Genomic DNA, 14871 nt, shown 5'->3' on the forward strand with positions numbered 1-14871 from the left:
CAGGGTCTGGACCCCACTGGGGGAGCCACTGCTGGACTTGTCCAAAGTGGCACTCCAGGGACTCACACACACAAATCAAACCCACGCCTGTTCTAACCTGGGCAGATTTGCCTCTGGGCCCAGGGTGGGAAGCCTCTAATAGCATCTTCCTCCTCCTCCTCCACTTCCTCCTCCTCCTCCTTCTGCTGCAGAGCCGCTCAGTGGGGGCTGCCCCACTCCACTGCCGTGGCTGGGGACACCGTCCCCCACCAAAGCCGGGAGAGAGGGAAGGGTCCAAGGCTGGGGCTGGAGAGTGGAACCAAACCCAGCTCTGAGGGGCAGCGGCATTCACCTGCTAAGGGCACAGCAGAGCCCCAGGGACAGGAGTGGTGCAAGGCAGAGCTGGGGATTGCAAACCAGGAAGGCAAACTTCGCCCCAGGCTCTGCCACAATCCCGGCTCTGTATAAATGGCCTGAGTGCCGCCGTCCCGGGGCTGTCACGGAGCGGTGCCGGTGCCGAGGATGTGGCTGTGCGCGGCGGCGGTGCTGGCGGGGCTGCTCCTGCTGCGGCGCTGGCACCGGGAGCGGCAGACGGTGCCGGGGCTCTGGGAGAAGCACGTGCTGATCACGGGCTGCGACAGCGGCTTCGGGAACCTGCTGGCGCGGCAGCTGGACGGGCGCGGGCTGCGGGTCCTGGCCGCCTGCCTGAGCGAGGCCGGGGCGGCGCAGCTGCGGGCGGCCACCTCGCCGCGGCTCCAGACCGTCCTGCTGGACGTCACCTCCAGCCAGAGCATCGCCGCCGCCAGCGCCTGGGTGCGGGAGCGCGTGGGTGACCGAGGTAGGCTGGGGCAGACACCCCGCTGGCACCCCCCCTGTCACCCCAGCATCCCCTCCCGCCTGCGCTGGCACAGCCGGGTCCGGGCATGGGGCCGTGGAGCAGCCCCAGCTCATCCCGTCCCCTCTGCAGGGCTCTGGGGGCTGGTGAACAACGCGGGGATCGGGACCCCCATTGGCCCAAATGAGTGGCTGACCAAGGACGACTTCGTGAAGGTGCTGGATGTGAACCTGGTGGGGCTGGTGGAGGTGACCCTGAGCCTCCTGCCGCTGGTGCGGCGGGCGCGGGGCCGTGTGGTCAACGTGGCCAGTGTGATGGGCCGCGTCTCCTGTTTCGGCGGCGGGTACTGCATCTCCAAGTTCGGCGTGGAGGCCTTCTCCGACAGCCTCAGGTACGGCATTGGTGGCCCCCAGCGCTTCCCTGTGCTCCTCCAGCAGCCCCTGCTCTGCCTCGCTGCCCCCACATGGGGTTTTGTGTGGCTCCCACAGACCTTGTGAAACTGGGCCACGGGGTGGGAACACGGGCACGGCTGGAGCCGCAGTTATGCAACGAGGTGAAGGGTTTCAAAGGACTCTTGAGCGAGGCCAAGGCTCCTCTGTGTTTATGACGGGGTGCCTGGTGGGAGGTCACGGGCTCCCCCTCTCTCCCCCAGCCCTCGCCCAGCTCGGGGCAGCAGCCCTGGCTCACGTCCCCCCCTCGGGCAGGCGGGAGATGCGTCCTTTCGGGGTGCAGGTCTCCATCATCGAACCCGGCGGCTTCCAGACGGCGCTGATCGACCCCGTGCCGCTGGCCAAGGACTTCATGCGCCTCTGGGAGCGGCTCCCGGCAGAGGCCCGGGCAGCCTACGGCCACCGGTACCCCGACAGACGTGAGTCCGTCCCCACGCGGCACCGTCACCCCCGGTGACCCCATCACCCCCAGTGACCCCATCACCGCCGGGCTGACCCCGCTCTGCCCCCCCAGTGTCCAAGAGCACCGTCCTCGTGCACCGCCTGAGCAGCTCCCACCTGTCCCCCGTCACCGCTGCCATGACCCACGCGCTGCTGGCCCGCTGCCCCCGCAGCCGCTACGCCGCCGGCTGGGACGCCCGGCTCCTCTTCCTGCCGCTCAGCTACTGCCCGACCTGGCTGACCGACACCCTCCTGGGCCTCCTCCTGCCCACCCCGGCCCGCGGGAGCCCCTGAGGACGGCCAGCGGGGCGGGACACGGGCACGGTGCCCGCTCTGCCCGTGCCCCTGGCATCGTGCTCAATAAAGCTGGTGCAGCGCTGGGGCTGCTCGTGGTGCCTCCGAGGTGTCCGATGGCCCCCTGGCCACAGCGCTGGGTGACCCCTCCCGTGGTGCCTCCGAGGTGTCTGATGGCCCCCTGGCCGTGGTTCTGGGTGACCCCTCCCGTGGCAGGACCCCGGCTCCTGCCTGTGCCTGGAGCAGCCCCGTACTCAGGGAAGTCCCGGGTCAGCTGGCAGGGAACGTGCTGGGAAAGGCAGGGTGTTTATCCATCCCCTGTGGGTGGTGATCCCTGCTCACTCAGCCTGCTAATTAAGGGCAGATTAGTGATCAGTAGCTGAGGGGCAGGTCCCTGAGGTTGGGCACTTGACTGCAGTGCTGAGGAAGCTTCTCCAAAACGCTTTCTTCAGCTTGGCAAAGCAGCACGACATCCCCAGCAGCCCCCACACATCACGTTCCAGGTGTCCCCAGGGCCTGGATCAGTGTGATGAGCTCCTGGGAGGTGACACTGCGGCCTCAGCTGCACCTGCCCTGGGACACCTGTGCTCACATCCCTCCGGCAACGTCCTGGTCCTTCTCAATCCCACAGTTCTGTGTGGAAATTCCCTGACCTCTTAAACAGCACCAGCACAGCATCCCTTTCCCCTTGGGTGGGGGGCAAAGACCCCCAGCCCCTCCTTGGCAGAGCAGCTCCTCCTCACCCCGGTGGACCCAGCCGAGCAAAAATGTGCCCAGGGTGAGCACGAAGCTGCCAAGTTCCTGTTTGGAACCTGGACCCTGGGTCCTGCCAGGGCTGGTACCTGCACACGGGGTCACCAGCCTGGGCTTGTTGTTGTGAGACCCGACTTATCAGTGCCCTCGTGCTTCCCCACTCCGGCCGTGCCTTCCTTCCGAGCCAATTGTTGATCCCAAAGTCTTGTCTGCACTCGAAAAAGGAGATTTCCTGCAATTGTTTCACAGGACTTGCAGCTCGATGCAAAATTTTCTGCCTATCAGCCCCCTCCCCAGCCCCAGGGCAAGGCTCGGGCCCCCTCCCTTCCCCTGCCAGACAGCAGGGCAATCACAGCTCCGTGATTAATTGCTGCCCGGCCAGAGGTGCTTCTGTGGTGACATCCATCTGCCTGGGCAGAGAGTTCAGATTTCAGCCTTTTTTCCCCAAATGAAACCCCGAGCTCACCTGGGTATCGTGGTGGCATCAGGAACAGCTGCTGGCACCTGTCCCACCACCCACCCTTGCAGGAGTCCCAGTGCCGGGACAGGACCCGGCCTGGAAAAGTCCATCCCAGAGGATGCATTTTCCCTACAGCGGGATCCAGGCAGGATCCAGCCCCCGAGCCCAGCAGGGGGATTGTGGAGGGGACCCTCCAGGGACCCCCCTGCACCCCCACACCCCCCGGCACCCCCCGGCACCCGCAACACCGACACCTGCCCGGGGCCTCCCCGCCCAGTCCTGCGGCCAAATCAAAAGGGAGCCGAGCCCTGGGGCTGGAAATCCAGCCCAGTGTCACCCACGCTGGGCTGTCTCAGGATGTTGGACCACGACAGTCATTTCCTGCCGGGAAGCAGCACCAAGCCCACCCCGAGCTCTGCTCTCCAGAGGCGCCTGAGCCGCTGAGCCGAGAGGATCCCTGCGCTCCCGAGCAGCAGGTGAGCAGAGCTGGCCCTCCTCCCTCGTGTCCATCTGTCCCTTCTGTCCTCCTGTGCTCCCTCCCATCCCTCTGTCCCCTCTCCCATCCCTCTGTCCCTTCTTCTGTCCATATGTCCTCTCTCCTACTATCTCTCCCCAATCCCATGGGCCTCTCAGGACCTGCAGTGTGGAGAGGGTGGGAGGTTGGGGAGCCATGGGAAAGGCATGTCCAGCCTCTCCATGGTTTTGGGAGTGGGTGGGTGCCAGCCCATTGCCACAGGGATGGCTCTGGTGGGGGACTCTCGGCTGGGGCACTCCTGGCTCGCCGGGGTCCAAGTTCCACAGGAGCACCCCGGCAGCCCAGCACGCTCCTTCAGCTTTCCCAGGGGAATGGCTGGTCCTGAGCTCTTCTAGGTACAGGGCTGGATGGGTTCTGTGGCATCTTTGCCATGCTGATGCAGCTGTACTGGGATCAGAGCTCTCACTTGAGGCACCAAAGGATGTTGAGGTCAACTGCATTTCCCTTAACTTTATAATTTTGTCACCTACTTGGAAGTCCCGACGGCTCCTGGCAACGCAGCCCAGACAGGCAGAGCCAGCGAGGGACCACACTGAGGGCTCGGGAAGGGGATGGGGGCTTTCCTGCTGGAGTGGAGTCTGGGGCACAGTCACCGGGGTGTTCAGTGGCCTGGGCACCAGCCCATGCCCCTGGCCAGGCTGTGGGACAGGGACAGCCACCAATGAGGCTGATGTCTGTGGCTGGCACTTAGTCTGACATGTGAGGGGATCACCTGGGCAGACATGGCATCTTTAGAGGGCTGATGTAGGGAGTCACCATAGGACTAAAAATTGGGTTAAACCCCCCCGAAGGGTCTGAGCCCCATGCAAGGACCGAGTTCTGCGTGTTCAGACTCTCCAGCTCAGTGCTCTCCCTTTCCCTGCAGCGCCAGGATGGCTGAGATGACCACGGCCCCCTCTGAGACACACACTGTCCCCAGTGAGTACGGGGACTACCACAACTGGTCCGAGCTGTTCCACCTCCTGAACCACACCTACACCTACTGCGAGTTCAGCCTGGACGAGAACATCAAGCGGGTGATCCTTTTCATCCTTTACCTGCTCATCTTCGTGGTGGGCTTGGTGGAGAACCTCCTTGTCATCTGGGTCAACTGGCAGACACGGGGCAACAAGAGCTTGGTCAACCTCTACATCATCAACATGGCCATCGCTGACCTCGGGGTGATGCTCTCGCTGCCCATCTGGATGCTGGAGGCGATGCTGGACTACACCTGGCTCTGGGGCAGCTTCCTCTGCCGCTTCACACACTACTTCTACTTTGCCAACATGTATGCCAGCATCTTCTTCCTCACCTGCCTGAGCGTGGATCGCTACGTGTCCCTGACCAGCTCCTCCCTCTTCTGGCGCCGGCACCAGCACCGCGCGCGCTGCGTCGCCTGCGCCTGCAGCTGGGTCCTGGCCGCCTCCATCCCCTTCCTGGAGGTCGTCCACATGCAGCTGGTCAACACCGGGGAGCCCATCTGCATCTTCATGGCCCCCTTCGAGACCTACGACGAGTGGGCGCTGGCGGTCAGCTTGGCCACCACCACCATCGGCTTCCTGGTCCCCTTCCCCGTCATCGCCGTCTTCAACGTCCTGACCGCCCGGTTCCTGGGGCGCACCAAGCCGGAGAGCCGGCGGCACTGCCTGCTCATCTACGCCTACATCGTGGTCTTCCTCATCAGCTGGCTGCCCTTCCACGTCGTGCTGACGCTGCTCACCCTCGACGGCAACCACATCATCCTCAACTGCACCTTCGCCCGCTTCCTCTACTTCTTCTACGACATCATAGACTGCTTCACGATGCTCCACTGCGTCGTCAACCCCGTCCTCTACAACTTCCTCAGCAAGAACTTCCGCAGCAAACTCATCTCCGCCGTGGTCAAGTACATCCCCAAGGACCACGGCGCCCCGAAGGGTGCTGGCAACTCCTCCTCCACCACACAACACTCCATAGTCATCTCCAAGGACAACAACCCCCCCAACTAAGGGGGGTCGGACCCTCCCACCCCCCGTGGCAGCAGCCGTGGCTCCCCAGGGACACTGGGATCGGTTTTCCCGGTGATGAGGAGACACTTTGCTTTGGCACAGCCTCTCTTGCCAGGCGCCTCCCACGGCAGGACAGGGTGCCAGGCATGAGGGGAGGTGGTGCAGGAGCTACAGACATCTTTCCTCTGCAGTGCTGCTGTGGCAGATCTATTTAGCTAAAGAAAGAATCAGAGAGATTCCCCGTTCCCCAAATGAAACCTTTGCAGTAATAAAGTAGTGAGTTGCCCCACTCGGGGTCCAACACAACCCCGCCCCTGGGATCTGAGCCCTGTGCCCCCCGAGCCTCAGGGCTGGGGTGCACAATCTGCCCCATCACGGGTGTTTCTGCACCCCCAGACTGTCCCAACACCCCGAGCAGGAGAGAGGGAACCACCCTCTGGAACAAAAACCTCCCTCCCCACCCCCAGCAATGTCCAGAGCCTGATCTTGGAGAGAGGAAGGCGAGGCAGCCGTGGGGGCTGAGCAGGGCGCAGACCTGAGCTGGGACGAGGAGCGATTGGGATTCGAGATCAGCAGCTCCTCAAGAGCAGTTCTGCAAACCCAGCAGCAAATTAAACTGGATTTGACTGGGCAGGGCTGCTCCAGATTCAGGGCCGGGAGCTGGGGTGGGTTCCCAGTTTGGGTCTCCCATCCCATCAATCCAGCCTCCTCTGGAGCGTTCCCTCACAGGTATTCAAGGCCACTGGGTGCATTCCTCAACATCAAAAGGCTCCAGCAGCCCTTCCCCTCCCATCAGAGCCCCCGTGGGAGCGTGGGCACGTGCAGAAATCCTGGGAGCTGGAGAGAGGGCTGGGCTTGTGCTCTGCAAGGAACTGGAGCACCCGGAGAAAGTTCATTCTCCTCTGGACTCTGATCCCAGCCCCGTGCTGCGGGTCTGCCCTCGCCGGGGGAAGGTGACAGAGCAACAGGGGCCCATAAATCTACCAAAGGCCTTGAGCTGCTCGAGAAACGTGCTGTGAAAAAAGCAGAGCATAAGCAGTTCTGGGGGCAGGATGCTGGCAGCACGGGGAGCAGGGGGGGAGCAGGATGTTCTGGGAGAAGCTCAGGACCGGGAGTTAACACGGATGTGGGGTTATCACAGGGCTGGCTGACTCTGCCAGTTCCAGGGGTCCTGCAACGGGGCAAATCCCTAAATACCACAGGGTTCCTTCTGCAGGGACATTCCTTGGTCCCCCAGGGACACCAGCGCTGAGGGGACAAACCAAATCCCTGTCTCACACAGGAACACTGGGAAGGCACCAGTCCCCTCACCACAGCAATTCCCTGTCCAGGGCAGCAGCTCAGGCTGTTCCCCTTCCTTAATTCTGTTACTCCCCCAGGCTGAGGCTGAACTTGGGGGTCTGCACCCACCACCTTCATCCCCAAATCCTCCCTGGGCTTCCCTTTGCCCATTCCCTGCCACTTCCAGTGACGAAATGGACAGCAAATACACAACAACAAACCACCTGATGTGTGACACAAACCAGGGCAACAATATATTCCAGTTACTTAAAACATGTAAAATTTGGTATTTGACCTATTAAACTTTACTTTTACCTCTCTTCATTTACCTGAAACTTTGTCCATAGATCTCAGGGCCAGAGTGGCCTTAAATACCCCCCCGCCCAGCCCCAGGTGGTGACCCAGGTTGGCCCCAAGTCATTCCTGGGACACACCAGCTCCTTTACCCCCCAGACCACTCCCCCAGGGGCTCATCCAGGCACACAAACCCTGGAATTCCCTAACTGGGCTGCTGCAGCCCTCCCTCCTCCCATCCCTGCATCCCACAGGAATGCTACAACCTGTGGCACAACCCTTTGCCACTCCCAGTGCTGGAAGAGCCCTGGACCTGCACCAGGAATCCTGCCCAGCACAGCATGGGAGCAGGATACTGGGATGGCCTCACGTGCTTCCCAGGCACTCCCGAGGAGACAGGAATGCCAGGATGCACACGGGGAGGAACAGGTTTTGTGAAGAGGCAGCTACAAGAGGTCAACGTTTTCCTTTTTATTATTCTAAATAAAAACCACACTTTGTGCTGAACAATGGAGTAGAAAAGAACCCGATGTACAACGATTTTAGACATCTACGATTTTGGGGGGAAAAGTTTACAAAATATACAAAACTTTACAGCAAATAGATAGTAAACACTTAAATAGCAGGAGGTCAGTACCTACGATTAACTTAACGAAAAGGTTAGACAGCAATTTCAACTCTGGTTCTTTCTTCTGCTTCATTACTCTGATGAGAGACCTGGATCTGTTGGGAAGGGGGAAAATGAACTCTGTGTTGGGGACGGGCTCGGAGCAGGCCCCGGGAAGGGGATTCCCTGTTGGAGCTCCCCGGGAGGCTCCAGGACCCGGCATTTCCCCTCTGCACCCCCCTCTACTACCCCAGGACCCCAAAGCACTTGGCAAACACCTCAGGCCGGCCCAGGGGAGGTAGGTGGGTGTCCCTGCAGTCACTGAGGGGAGCAGGGACAGGAGGGAGCAGGTTTGCCCACAGTGCTGGAGCAGGAACAGAACCAGGCACGGAGCGACGGCCCCGGCACTCCCAACACGGAGCTGAGGGTGGAACTGGAGCTCCCAGCTGGACGAGGGGACAGGAATCACAGGGGTGACATCCCTGTACAGGTCTGCAGGCTCAGGGAGGCCCAGGACCCTCCCAGAGGGAGCCCTCAGGTCTCTGATCCCTCCAGAAACCCCCCTGAGGAGGAGCAATGGTGGGTCCAGACCTGTCCCCTTGTCCCCTGCTGCAGGATGTTCCACGTGGGAATGGTCCATTACATCACAGGCCAAGAGAAATTCCAGGGATCAGAGCTGGCTCCTGCTTTCCCCCAGGGCTGGGAGCGAGGGCCGGTTGTGCCCGTTAAGTGTTTCAGTGTAAAAGCTTCTCTTTTTGGTTAATGTGCACAAAAGGCTTTTGCTTCACAGCTTATTGAGATCCAGGGCTGCGGGTGCTGTGCCCCGGCCCTTCCCAAAGCTCACCACGGCTTCTGGAATGTTCCAGGAGGGTCTCAAGGCTCTCCCAGCCTTGTCTGTCCCTCACATCCTTTATCACCACCTCCAGAGCAGTGCAGGTCGTGTCCATCCCTGCCCCTTTCCCTGTCCCCAGCCGGACACAGCCCGCAGTTCTGCGCTCCAGGGGACCCTGGGTGAGCACGGGGTGGGACTGGGTGACCCCCAGGGGTCCCATCCAGCCTCACCCATCCCGTGATTCCATGAGAGAAACCCTGGAACCCAAAGAGCAGCTCAGAGGAGCCCCCAGCAAAGCACCACCAGCTCCCCCCGACTCCCAGAGCCCCGAGCTTTCCCAAAACGATCCTTTATTTCTGTAAAACTTAAACCACACTCAGCTGAAGACGGCTCTGCAGCGAGCCCAGAGCCGGGACCACGAGGCCGGAGCTGGGACCCCAGAGCTGCAGCAGCCAGGCCAGCCCAGGGCTGACCTTCGCTTCGGGGCCTCCCCTCCTCCGAGCGCAGGCCCCAGGCACCCCCCGCTCCCGGAGGTAGGTGGGTACCACGGGAGGCACCACCCTCATTTTACAGATGAGGAAACTGAGGCAAAGAGGTGAAGTGACCTGCCCAAGGCCACGGCGGGCGGGGGGAGCGGCCCCGGGCGCTCCGAGCTCGTCCGGCCCCCGCCACGGGACGGCCCTTCCCGGGTGTCCCTCCCCAGGGAAAGGGCAGGGGGGTGAGTTTCCGGGGTTTGCAAATCACTAGTTTAGTTTAGTTTAGTTTAGTTTAGTTTAGTTTAGTTTAGTTCAGCAACAGCAAAACTTGACAGAAGCGCAGGAGCCGACCTGTGACCACCGGGAGCCCCGAGCGCTTCCTGTTTGTGAGGTAGAATGAGTTCCCGAAGGGCAGCCCGAGCTCGGGATTATCTGTTCCTCCCCACCTCTGCCCCGCAGCAGGATAACATGGGAAAAAGCCAATTCCCACCCTTCCTGGTGTAAACACTGTCAGCATGGGCTGAGCTCGCTGGTGGGGCCAGGAGTGACCCCCAGGATCACCCGACACAGGGCTGGGAGAGCCCCCCCTGCCAAGGGACGCCCAACACATGTCTGGGAGAGCCCCCTGTGCCTGGGAGAGCCCCCCACATTGAGGAGCAGCTGGCACACGGCTGGGAGACCCCCCCATGCCCAGGAGAGTTTCCCTATACTCCGGAGAGCCCTGCGTGTCCAGGAGTGCCCTGGCAAGCAGCTGGGAGAGCCCCCCATGCCCAGGTGAGCCCCCCCCATGCCCAGGTGAGCCCCCCCATGCCCAGGTGAGCCCCCTGTGCCCAGGAGTGCCTGGCACGTGGCTGGAGAGGCCGAGCTGAGGTCCCCAGTGGCCGCCACTGCTGCGACTCCGGCTCTGTGAACAAACTCACATCGCTCCAACAGCGCGCATTTGCCACCAGACAGGCCCAGGACGTGGTGATCCACGACGTGGCAGGGAGGATCCCTTCGTGGCAGGGAGGATCCCTTCGTGGCAGGAGAAGGGCCCTCGAAGGTACCTTCCAGGGAGTTAAGGCAACGGCTTCATCGCGTCTCGTCCCGAGCGTCCGGCGGCCCCGAGCCGGGGGATTCCAGCGGCTCTCCGTGGCCACCACCAATCACCTCCCGGGAACACGGACCTGCTTCCCCTCCCTCTCCAGCCCAGAGACTCCTCCGGGAGGTTGTGTGGCTCCATCTCCTCCTCAGGGCACGAGCGAGTGTGTCACAGCCACGGCCTGGGAATGTGGGAATCCCCCTCCTCATTCGCACACTCACACGCTTCCTGCTCCTCTCCCTGGTGACCCAGCGATGGCCATTTCCAGGACACATCTTCTGGCAGTAGCAGCAGAACCCAAGGGATGCCCAGAACGTCTTTTTTTTTTTTTTTTCTTCCTTTTTTCTTTCCTTTTTGTTCCTTTCCTTCGAGTCCAGCACCTGCTCTGGCTCTGTCCCTCTCCACTGAGGTCAGGTGTGAAAATCTTAGCAGCATCAGTTTGTGGACAAGCTCAGGGTTAGCCTGGTTGAGTGGGCCAGAAGGCTCAAAAAAAATAGACTCTAGACTCAAAAACTAGTGAGGAATACTAAAAACACAGAACTCGATGGCCTCTAACAGGACCAGAGTTAAGTAAACACGACAGACTCCTTGAAACAGTGATGTACCTCACGTGCTGTTAATTTGTACAACGCCACCAATCTAAAAAAAGCCCTAAATAGGCACAAAAAATAAAAATTAAAACAAACAAACAAACAAACAAACAAAAAAACCAAAAAGGAGAATTCCATCCATGATGCCTGACCATTAAATAAAAGAAACGACACTTGTTTTTTTCTTTCCCACAGCCTCCGTAACGAAAACGCTCGCTCCTCCCGCCTCGCCCCCATCAGCTGTCCGTGTTCTTCTCGGCCTCTTTGGAATGGATGATGTACATGAAAGTCTGCTCGATGGTGAAGTCCGGGGGCAGGCTGCCCTTGTGCACCCCTATGTGCTTGCTCATGAGGTTGAGCGTGGAGCTGTAGTGCCCGCACACGGTGCAGCGGTACATGAGGGCCCCCGAGTGCGTCCGCAGGTGGCACTTGATGGTGGAGCGCCCGCGGAAGAACTTGTGGCACACCTTGCACTGGTAGGGCTTCTCGCCGGTGTGGATGCGCCGGTGGTAGTTGAACTCGCTGGTGTGGGCGAACCTCTTCCCGCACACCTTGCAGCTGTACTTGCTGTTCCCCGGCTGGCTCTGCAGCGCCAGCTCCTCGCTCAGGAACTCCTCGGGCAGCTTCCTCTTGGGCAGCCCCTGCGGCTGGAGCCGCTCCCCGAACCCCGCCCGCACGTCCAGGCTCCCGCCGCACTTGTGCTGGCTGACGTGGTACCGATAGGCCGCCTCCAGCTTGAAGCTCTGGCTGCAGAAGTGGCACTGGAAAAGAGCCTCCTCCACGTGCTGGTGCACGGCCAGGTGCTTCTCCAGCAGCTGCCGGTCCACGAAGCTGTTGGCGCACACGGAGCAGGAGAAGACGGAGATGCCCAGGTGGGACAGGGTGTGCCACATCAGGCTGCAGAGGCTCAGGTGCCTCTGGTCGCACACGCCGCACGTCTGGCTCTTCAGGTTCACGTGCTCCAGGAGGTGGTTCCGGACGGTGTGGAAATCTTTGGCCAAGGGCTTCCCGCAGGCAGCGCAGGCCAGCTCGGGGCTCCCCCCGCCCCCAAACACGGCCACCTTCCCGGGCAGGGGGTCGCTGGGGTGGACGACGACGTTGTTGTCGAAGACCCCGTCCCGCCGGTGCAGCGTCAGCTGCCACTGGGTGAAGAACTTGGTCTCGCACATGTCGCAGGAGAAGAGGAAGATGCCGATGTGGGACAGGACGTGAGTGACCCTGGAGTTGCGGTCCTGGAAGTGGGTCTCGCAGACCTTGCAGTTCCCGGTGAGCAGGTCCACGTGGTCCCTGGCGTGCTGGCGGATCAGCTGGATGTTGGGCTCCAGCACCTTCTTGCAGACCTGGCAGGGCATGGCCTTGCTGTCCCGGCCGTCGCTCTCGAAGGCCAGTTCCTCCTCGCTGTCGTCGCTCAGCTCAATCACCTCCTCGGAAGGGCCCAGCTCTTCTCCAGCATCCTCAAAATGCAGCTCGGCCTCTCCCAGATCCTCCAGCTGCAGCTCATCCATCTGCTCGAACCCCTGCTCTTTGGAGTGGTCACTGTTGCTGGGGCAGGAGTTGCTCCCCATGGAGACATCCAGGGATGGATCGGTGGGGAAGAAGCCGCCCTTTCCGTAGTCGCCGTTGCTCTGGGCCTTGTACTGGGAGCAGGAGCTGCCGGTGGTCTGTGCCGCGACGTTCCCGCCGGGCTGGGCCCCCAGACCTGCGGCCGGAGCGAACTGCCCCGGATCCGGCCCCTGTTCCGTCTTGGGAGGCTGCTGTGGATGCATCAGGGGAAGAGCCTGGCTGGCCTCACCCACGGGGTTCCTGTCGTCCTCCTTGTAGCCGCCCGACGCGTCCCCGTGCAGGATGTAATTCCGCTCGGGGCCCAAGTGCTCGGTGCTGCTCCGGATGTCACCCAGGGAGTGGCTCTGCTCCGAGGAGGTGCTGCTCAGCGGCCCTGCCCGGCCTTCCCCCACGGACAGGGAGGGCTGCTTGGTGATGGCCGAGCTCTCCAGGTCGGGGAAGGTGGAGTGGCAGGCCTGCAGCAGGTCCTCCATGCCCAGCCGCTCCGCCACCTCGTAGATGACGCCCACGTTGATGAGGTCTGTGAAGAGCTCCGAGGTGTACACGAAGCTCAGGATCTTCTCAAAGTTGGCCGGCGTGATGAAGTCCACCACGTAGGTCCTGGCAGCGTCCAGCCCCGTGTTCAGGAAGAGGTTCTGGAAGTAGCCGGCGGCGCAGGCCAGCACGGCCTTGTGCGCGGCGAAGGAGCGGGAGCCCACCAGGATGGTGACGTCGCACATGGTCTCGGAGAGCCGGCACTTGTTGAGCTCCTTCAGCAGGTTGTTGGGGTGGTTGGTGCTGTGCAGCTTGATCCTCATGCCCATCTTAGCAGCTGCTTGAGAGTCCCTCCTCCCGGTCAGCTTGGCCTTTACACCCTCATCAGCGGCGGGAGCAGGAGGTGTTGGGCAGCCAGGAGTGGCAGGGCAAGGGGCTCTGGAGAGGGGAAATGCAGAAAAATGGCAGCACTTGAACAACCAAAGTAACACCATTCTGCTCATACCTCCCATTTTACACCTTCTGGATGAGCCACAGAGCAGCTGCTCAGCTGGAAAGGGACTGAACCTGCCTTGTCACCTCACAGACCAACTTTTTAAGAAGTGAAGGGGCGGATGCACAAAGGGACAAACTCAAAACAAAAAGCCACTGACTCTGCCAGAGGCAGCTGAAGGTCCTGCTGCTCTTTGGGCAGGGACAGACATCTGTTGACTCAGAGACCCAACAGGAGCCTGTTCCAGCCATCCCCCCTCTTCCTGAGCCAGGGACAAGGCTCCTCTCCAGAGGGATGACACTCAGGCTCCACACAGTGGTCAGATTCCCATCTGGATCTCCTCCAGCCACCATTTCATCCCTGCACTTCAGATTCCACCTGTACCCACACGGAGACTCTCGGTTCCCACGTGGGATCTCATCTCGGATCCTCTGTGTTCCAGCCTCGTGGGCTCTCCTGGGATTTCTCCTCTGCTGTGGCACCTCTCAGTGCAGGTCCCCTGGCTGCCACCGTGCCTGCCCCAGGCACCGGCCATTCCCACCTGAGCATGTCCCTCCAGCTCATCCCTCTGCCTTTGCTACCCTGTCCTGCTCATGGATGCTCCAGCAGCTTTTGGGACCCCACAAACTTACCCAGAGAGCTCTACCCCTAATTCCCAGCCTCGTCCTTCCCGGGACAGGGAACAGCGAGCGCAGAAAGCAGCAGAGAGCGGGAGTTTGGAGGGGGCAGGAGGGGACGGGGCTGCTCCTGCCCCAGAGCCAGGGAAAGGTCAGAGGGGCTGAGGATGGACCGTCCTCCCCCGGGGAAACCCCCCGGCAGCTGGGGAGGGCGAGGAAGAGGAGGAGGACGGCCGGGGAAGGCTCTGGAAGGCAAACGCTCACCAGCGGCAATTCCTGCGGCGCGGGAATCCCTGTGGAGGGAACGGGACGGGGGGGGGAAAGAGCGGGAGAAGGGATGGGGGCGCGGGGGCAGCGGGAAGGGGGGCCGGGGGCGCGGGCGGGCAGGAGGGGGCCGGGGAGTCGCGAAGCTGCCCCGGGAGGAAAGGGAGGGAGGGCAGCGGGGACCCCCGGGCGGGCCAAGGGGAGGGGGAACGCGGGGCCACGGGGGGGGGGGGCAGCAGAAAGGGCCCCCGGGGGGAGCCACGAGGGGCGACGGGAGGGCCCGGGGGGGCCCGCGAGGGGTCGGCGCGGGGGCCGCGGCGCGGGGGGGGCTGCGGGGCCCGGGGGCCGCGGGCGGGGGTCGGTCCTTACCCGCCCGGCGCCCCGCACCATCCCGGCCCGGCTCACACAAAGGCGCCGACCCGCCCCGCGCCCGCCCCGGCCCGGCCGCCTTCCGGGACCCGCCGCCCGCAGCGCCCCCGCGGGGCGGGGAGGACCCAGCGCGGCACCGGGCGGGGACGGGACCGGGCGGGGGGACACGGGCGGGGGGACACGGACACGGAGCACTGTGGGGCAGGCACAGGTCGCT

The 14871-nt window shown here is 62.2% G+C and overlaps 3 protein-coding genes across 8 annotated transcripts; 2 read left to right on the forward strand and 1 right to left on the reverse strand.

Annotated features, from left to right (window-relative positions):
- The first annotated feature begins 59 nt into the window (after window positions 1-59).
- On the forward strand, window positions 60-2108 carry LOC127463758 (retinol dehydrogenase 16-like). Its single transcript, XM_051773592.1, has 4 exons — window positions 60-817; window positions 947-1205; window positions 1519-1682; window positions 1778-2108. Exons 1-4 carry the CDS (start codon window positions 502-504, stop codon window positions 1996-1998), a joined length of 960 nt encoding a protein of 319 aa, XP_051629552.1. The 5' UTR covers window positions 60-501; the 3' UTR covers window positions 1999-2108.
- A 1423-nt stretch (window positions 2109-3531) lies between these two features.
- GPR182 (G protein-coupled receptor 182) lies at window positions 3532-7308 on the forward strand. Its single transcript, XM_051773591.1, has 2 exons — window positions 3532-3687; window positions 4612-7308. Exon 2 carries the CDS (start codon window positions 4619-4621, stop codon window positions 5711-5713), a length of 1095 nt encoding a protein of 364 aa, XP_051629551.1. The 5' UTR covers window positions 3532-3687; window positions 4612-4618; the 3' UTR covers window positions 5714-7308.
- ZBTB39 (zinc finger and BTB domain containing 39) lies at window positions 6611-14794 on the reverse strand. 6 transcript variants are annotated; one of them, XR_007900925.1, is made up of 2 exons: window positions 7926-13776; window positions 6611-6726 (listed from the first exon to the last, which is right to left on the reverse strand). XR_007900925.1 is itself a non-coding variant. In XM_051773587.1 (2 exons), exon 2 carries the CDS (start codon window positions 13238-13240, stop codon window positions 11111-11113), a length of 2130 nt encoding a protein of 709 aa, XP_051629547.1. In that variant the 5' UTR covers window positions 13241-13349; window positions 14655-14794; the 3' UTR covers window positions 7588-11110. The 6 variants fall into 6 exon arrangements, 3 of the variants coding, with proteins under 3 accessions (XP_051629547.1, XP_051629548.1, XP_051629549.1); XR_007900926.1 differs by having other exon boundaries at window positions 6650-6726; window positions 7930-13776; XR_007900924.1 differs by lacking the exon at window positions 6611-6726 and having other exon boundaries at window positions 7588-8011; window positions 8174-13776.
- Between the last annotated feature and the right edge of the window lie 77 nt (window positions 14795-14871).

This window comes from Manacus candei, unplaced genomic scaffold (genome assembly GCF_025592945.1).
Source record: "Manacus candei isolate 608988 ecotype Guabito, Panama unplaced genomic scaffold, ASM2559294v1 h1tg000173l, whole genome shotgun sequence".
Lineage (NCBI taxonomy): Eukaryota > Metazoa > Chordata > Aves > Passeriformes > Pipridae > Manacus > Manacus candei.